The 7,500-nt window shown below is 35.7% G+C and overlaps 1 protein-coding gene across 1 annotated transcript; it reads right to left on the bottom strand.

Moving 5' to 3' along the window:
• Positions 1-486: 486 nt before the first annotated feature.
• On the bottom strand, positions 487-6,637 carry LOC125041429 (transmembrane protein 18-like). The gene is made up of 3 exons (XM_047636386.1): positions 6,480-6,637; positions 1,442-1,708; positions 487-1,158 (listed from the first exon to the last, which is right to left on the bottom strand). Exons 1-3 carry the CDS (start codon positions 6,585-6,587, stop codon positions 991-993), a joined length of 543 nt encoding a protein of 180 aa, XP_047492342.1. The 5' UTR covers positions 6,588-6,637; the 3' UTR covers positions 487-990.
• Between the last annotated feature and the right edge of the window lie 863 nt (positions 6,638-7,500).

The following is a 7,500-nucleotide window of genomic DNA, read 5'->3' as shown; positions in this document are numbered from 1 at the left end:
TACTGTCCCTTGAAATATGAACTCTGGTAACCTTAGGGTCCTCTGATTACTTGCTTAAGACATACAAATATTCCTTACAAGTTTAAGCAGCCTCATTATTAAATAATGACACATTAAAAAGTATACATAAAATGATCTAAACTCAAAACAACTCTTCACAAAGAAAGGTGTGGATCCTACAATTTACGCAAATGCATGATTAAGTACAGAGTAGAAAGTTTAAGCCCCAAAATAAAACCGTGTAAATCAAACGTGTCACACATGTGAAAGAAAACCGTCATAATAAACTACTTATCAATAAATCACTCATCAGTAGCATATAGCAGCTGGGTACTTTATCTTTCAGTTCATATTTCTTTAAAAAGAGAGAGAGAGAGAGAGAGAGAGAGAGAGAGAGAGAGAGAGAGAGAGAGAGAGAGAGAGAGAGAGAGAGAGAGAGAGAGAGAGAGAGATAGAGGGGGGGAGAGAGAGAGAGAGGAAGAGGGAGAGGGAGAGGGAGAGGGAGAGGGAGAGGAGAGGGAGAGGGAGAGAGGGAGAGAGAGAAAGAGAGAGAGAGACAGAGACAGAGAGAGACAGAGAGTAAATATAGCTAATACATCATATTATTTTTTCTACTCGTGTAACACAAATGACAAGGTGTACAAAGTGTTCATTTCATAATACTCTCTCTTAAACCAACTCTTTTACTATGAATCACTACACATCCTATATTTCCATAATATAAACAATTTGAAATCAAAATGAAATATGTATAGCAGTTGTAAGTATTACACCCTTTATCATATGCATAATAATGTTTATATATGATTTAAGCTAATAATCTATATATTATGCAGAATATATTTCACAGAAGTTTTGTTTCTATATAATTTAAGCCAAACCTGAAGATCCATGGAAATAAATTGTGACTGCTGACCTGCACACTTGTAGCTATATATCCAACCACTCTCAAAACTAACCACATCCTCATAATAAACCATATACTATTCCTCATTTGCTCTTCTTGCTTTCGTCTGCTTGTTCAGAAGCCGCCTCACCTCTGTGTGATTCCCTTCTTTGTGATTCACTTCGCCTTCGTGAGTCATTGCGAAGTTTTGCCTCTAGTTCCACTCTCTTATAGGTTACCATCATGTTGCTGCTTAACCATAACCAGTTTATCTGAGAAAAACAACAAAGCCACATTAATACTGCATTTTAAGAATATCACCCTATATAGATGACACTCCAACAAATGCCCAAAGGCATTTATGCAGGTATACTGTAGCACATACTATATATATTGCCCATAAATGGGATGAAAAAGAAACAGAATTTGAACTGCTTTTCAAAGTTATGATAAAAAATCACTAGCAGTAATATTCATTACATCAATAATATACTATTAATAATGGCAACATTGACCATTATAGTAATTACTACGGCAATATGAATTCATACTCACCACCATCATCATGCAATTAAAGAGAACAGGCATGGAGAAGACAACACTGATGAATAGGCCTTGAGAGTCAAAGTACTGCTGACGGCTGAAAGACTGCCAATTTTTCGCCGCATATTGGTTAATGGTCTCTGAGGAACGTACAGTGAGGAGCAAAAGGAAAAAGAGAACAGCTTGGGTTGTGTGGTGATTTCGAGTCATAACTGTGAATGTTGTGAGGAAGATGTGGAATACTACTAGACCCATTAGCCATCCTTCACTCCAGTCAATCTGTGGAGAAAAAACATAATTAAAAACACTAAACTTTCTATGTTTAAACAGATTTTACACATTTCACCAAAATCAGTGCCTCATAAACTGAAATGATGACTAAATTTCAGACAATGAAATTATATGGCTGTGATATATCTTTCTTGTACTTTTTATAAATCCATATTTTAATAACACAAGTAAAAATAACTCTTTCCAAAAAATTGGATGACTAAAAGAGCAGTTAAATAAATAAAAAAAAAAAATAATAAATAAATTGCAATTGTTTATTTACCTATACAATATAATCACAGGAAACCTCAACCACCAAAAATGAAAATTCATCAGCCAGCAAATAAATTTGTGATGCAAGAAGAAAACAATGTGATGCAAGTAGAAGAAGAAAGCAATGTCCAGAATATTCAGCTATAAACTGTGAAGAAGCCATAGTAAGGCTGATCACGCATCCCAGTAAGAATACTGATGACAACACTGTACATCACCTGACCATAAAAAAAATCTAACCATCACGTTATGAAAAAATTTAACTTAAGGAGGGGGGGGGGGGGGATGTGAACACACCATCATGGAAAAAATTGGCTGAGGGCCTGGGCGAAATGAGCTTGCCATCATGAGACTTTCAACTGAAGACTGGGGTGGCAGGAATGACTCACCATGTGTACACAAAGCTCTAAGAGGGTGTATAAACTCAGTGGGCATTTAGGAAGGGGCTATTGCTTTATTTCCATCAACAAACAAGTGTGGAATGTACCATCTATGAGGCATGACTGGAAGAGTACCAGGAGGATGCTCTTTCTGAGTTCAGCATCCTGTTTCTGCCCACCATGACCAATAGGGCTAGTTGTATACAGAAAATATGATATTGTGAAAAAACTAAAAATAATCACACACACAAGAAAATGTTACTTACTGTTATCATTATTGCACTGAGTTAAGAACTACCTAGACAGATGATATGGAGTCTGTGCAGGGAAAACATTCTATTGCCACCTGGATACAGCATATAAAATGACAAATACAGACATTTGAAAATAGAAGGAAAAAAACTAAAAATGCTTATACAGAAAAAGGGATAACATTGCAAAGGGGTCTTGACACCCCATGACTGTTCGTGTGCTCCCAGCCCATATGCCCATCTGAGTGACCACTCAAGTAAGCCTAATGCCGCGTGCGGGCAATGAAGCACCTGGATCCAAGGAGATAATAAAAAGGCTTTTGCATATAGTCAATGGTGTGTGACAATTTTCTTGAGTATGCATAGATAAAGTAAAAGTATTCCTTTATAGATAATATAAGGTAAACAAAAATTGTTCTAAGACATAGAGCAAAAACAGTTATAGAATTATCTGTGGGTTTCAAGCAGCATTATGGAACACTATATTTACAGAATTCAACATAATAGTGAAATGAAAAAAAATAAATAAATAATAATAATAATAATATTAATAATAAAATAAAAAAATAAAGCTGAAATATATCTTGCATAAACTGAAGGAACAGATAATCTTCTATACTTATACTCAATCTTTAGTTATAGGCATATTAAAATCTTATAATAATTATAATCATGGTAATATCTTGTTGGTTACATCTTATTGTAAAATATCATACTCCTGTCAAAATGCATTAAAGAAAGTCATTGGTAAATTATAGAGGAGAGCATCAAAGTTGTTACATTTAAATCAAACGTGTCCTCTTTTACTCAAATGGCACAGCCGAAACCAGTAACTTACTCAAATGGCATTACTAAAATCAGTGATGAATCCAGGATATTTCAAGAACTAAAGGTGTAACAAAGGGTTTCTCAGCAATAAATGAGCAAGGGCTTAATCTAGAATTATGAAATGAGTGGTAGCTTCCTCAGTGAGAGTTCTTAGCATTTCAGAAACATTTTTGAAACATTCTGGAACAAATTGTGCAAATTTATGAATTAAAATTTACAGGCAATTATGCACATGGATAATTTCAGCCACCATTTACAGTTTACTGGTGTATAGGAGAGACAAAGCTGCAAAGTGTAATGTTGAATTACTGCATTACTCAAACAGATGATCAGAGTCAAGAATATGCATGACTGAAGGGCATACAGCAAGGAAGAGGAACAGATATAAGATTTAATAATGCAATATACTATAATTTTTCTAAACAGCCCACTGAAAGATTTAAAAAGAAAAACAGAAGTGTCCATGGCTGTCAATATACACAAAAATGAATGTCTCTCTCATGAAAAAACTATTACTCTTATGATCATAGTATTATTGGCCAATTTCAGGTCACTTGACATAAAATACTGCAATTAATCCAATGATGCTGGGAATAATCAGATTGTATTTGCTACTGTACAAATATCAATTTTAAGGTTGCCCCCACACTGTTAACAATTTCTACATGAAGCATAAAAATTAATAATGCATATACTTTTGGAAATATATATTTTCTGAAAAAATTGCTCCTGTAAGGTTTGTACCGAAAGTACAGGAGCAATATCAAATTTTGGCAAAACATACACTTGTTCAGGCTTAACAGTCTGGCTTTTCTAAACAACAAAAAAATGATTTAAAATGCACAAGCAAATGAATAGGATACCTGATCTCCAAACGTGGATAGCTATAATGTTACTCGTAGCATCAAGAGTAAAGAAATGATACCAGCACGAATGTATCACTGTAACCATTACAGTTTTAATTACCAGTAAGATTTACAGTAAGAGTTGTCAGCACTGACTATAACATAAAGAAACAAATTGGATCCTCAATTATTTTGTAAATTATCTACCACATTTCTAAAAAGAATGTCAATGTCAAACTTGTACTTTCTCTCAATACCGAATGATGGTTATTAGTCAAACCTCTAAATGGAATTTTTATTGAAGTAAAGCATGTAACTTTCTCAGACACCCTGTACCTAGGACTACATCACAATAAATGTATAAATTAGGTAACTTTTATTTTGCAGTCTGAGACAACTGTTATATATGAGGGGGGGGGGGGGGATATCTTGGACTTTGCTGATCTATTTACTCCATGTACCATTTACCTTACTGATTCAACATCACTCCATCAAAAGATATTCATGCTAAGATGATGTCCTATCATGTTATGGTAGACCAGCCCTCATGCCAGGATGTTGTCATGTCATGTAAGATCAAGTCTCCTCTAAGTTGTGCACACTACACTGCATTTATGAGGAGAAACAGCCCCTTAAAAGTAGACTTAAACCCTTTTTTATACACATTACCAAAACAAATTGTTTAGGCTGCAGGGTGATAAGTTTTCTATGCTTCTGATTTTTCCCATTCGGCTGACTCTAAATGTTCATATTCAGTTTGGCTCTGGTGGTTCATATTGTGATTGGGTTGAGGGGAGGAAAAAAAAAATCTGATTGATGTTAAAGTGACCTGATTGAATTACCAAAGTATTATGCTGTGGTGCATTTTCATTACTATATCACCCTAGTGATGAAACCTTTGATTAACTACAACAGGAAGCAAACCCATTAAATTCTGTCCAAGACTTCAAGAACACACTTTTCTTAAAATCAGTTTAGTGATAGGGTGTTTTGGTGACCACCTTGTGACGAGCTTCTGCACGCTCATTCCGTTTGGCGACTTAGGCTCCCACCAATCACCACGATGTATACTCTCCTGTCGGGTCCAGAGAGCTTTGCGGTGACTGGTGGGAGCCTAAGTTGCCTAACAGAATGAGTCTTGCTCTACCGTGTGCAGAAGCTCGTCACAAGGTGGTCATCACAGCGTGGACCTGGCAGTGGACCTGGTGTGACCCAACCTGGGAAACTACGCTGAACTTCAGGTTGCGGGGTCATGCTGCTACAGGTGCTCCCCCTCCAGAGAGTGAACTAAGCAAGCGAGTGAAATTCCATGACGTGTCACTCCAGAGTTTCGCGGTGATTAGTGGAAGCTTAAGTCACCAAACAGAATGAGCCTGGCTCTACTGTGTGTGGAAGCTTGTTGTGAGGTGGTCACCACAGTAGGCAGAAAAATTAGCTTTAAGGGCTATTTTGAAGGAGGCTTGGCTCAAACTGAATGTCAGTTTCCAGCAGCAATCCTGATTTTTTTTCTTTACTCTCAAAAAAGATATATGTGTCATCAGCACTCTGGAGCAGGCAAAGAACATTCATCACTCTACTAATCAGAGGTCAGATTGGTTTCTTATTTTAAAATACATTACCAGGGCAGTTGAATAGCACTGCCTTGCCATGATATATGTAGTGGAAGTCTCCTGACCTTCATACATACATGTCATTGCTCTTTAATTTCTAAAGATAATCTTAAAGTGAATAAAATAAAAATAATCAGTTAATATAATTTGGCTGTATCAGATTTACAGGACCAAGTGTTGTCCACTAACAGTGCAATATGTTCAGTGTAATATGCATCCTAAACTGAAAAATAAGTAAAATTGGCAGTTATAAATCAATTAATGTGTTTATGTGTATCTCAGTCTTATACAATAATTCTCAGATAAAATCATATAATTCTCAGTTGGCAACAAACACACAAATCATCAAAATCAACTCATAAACTCAAATCATTTTATTTAAACCACAGAAAATAAAAAGACAAACAAATCAACACCAAAGTATAAATCTGAGCTTTCATCTGAGGGCCGAGGAAAGGATCGAGAGAGGGAGAGAGGGAGAGAGAGAGAGAAATCGCGAAATCACTCCCTCAAAAAAACGAGAGAAATAAACAACAAAACCACTGACAGAATAGTCAGCGACACGCCCAAGAAACCCAGGAATATCGACCCACCGTCTGTAAGAATGACCAGAGATCGGTGACTTGATCAGTTCTTATAAATTCAGGTCCCAAGTCGAGAGGGTCCATGACGTCGGCAGGAGAGACTGACAACAACAACATCCCTGGTCCGCCGGGGTTGCCACTGACTCCCTTTTACTCCCCCTTTTCGCGCACTACTATGGGTTTAATTCTGTTCGGCTCGAGTGGTTTTCCTCTGATTCTCTGGTGTATGGTCAGGTTATAAAATGTATGTGTGGTGTAGGTATGTTTTTTTTTTTTTTGTTTTGTTTTTTTGTATTTTCTGTTGCGGGATAAATAAGGATAATTTCCTTATTTATTCTTGTAGGGGTGAAGGGGAACTCAAAATGTATTCTAATATATTGTAATTATATGTACATATATATGTATAAGATAAGTATACGCAATTTACGCATGTTATAACGTCTAGTTTGCGGTTTTGGGAAAATGTCGTCGTTAATAAGAATTTGGCAACATCTGGCGCCACTCTGATAAAACGAAAGTGAACACTTAAGGAAAATGTGGTTCTAAAAATTTGCACACGTACTATTGCCGGGCACACTAACTTTTGCCTTTCTAGGATAAATTAAACTGTGTAGCGTTTACTCGGGTCAGGCTTTACTATTAGACATCCAAAATATCGGCATTAGACCTGTTGAATTTAAAGTTAGTAATGTATGTTATTATTGTTATTTATAATGATTTTATCCTTCTCGTTTTAGAAGTTCCCTCATATTTGTTTGTTCTTCATCAAGCTGTTAGTCTGAACCATAGTAGTAAAATGTTATCAGTAGGTGTTGATTTGTGATATCACCTAATCAGATAACTAAAACTTTTTTTTATGGTTGATATATACTTTTTTTTTCCATAATAACTTCACAATGGCTGTAGATATTATTTTGACGGTAAACTGTATCTGTTCTCTGTGTTTCCATATTTTCATTATTATTACTATTACAATTATCATTATATTATTATTATTAGTAGTAGTAGTAGTATTATCACTATTATTATC

This window comes from Penaeus chinensis, chromosome 30, assembly GCF_019202785.1.
Source record: "Penaeus chinensis breed Huanghai No. 1 chromosome 30, ASM1920278v2, whole genome shotgun sequence".
Classification (NCBI taxonomy): domain Eukaryota; kingdom Metazoa; phylum Arthropoda; class Malacostraca; order Decapoda; family Penaeidae; genus Penaeus; species Penaeus chinensis.
Note: the sequence above shows the minus strand (reverse complement) of the source record. Positions and strands in the feature narration are given on the sequence as shown.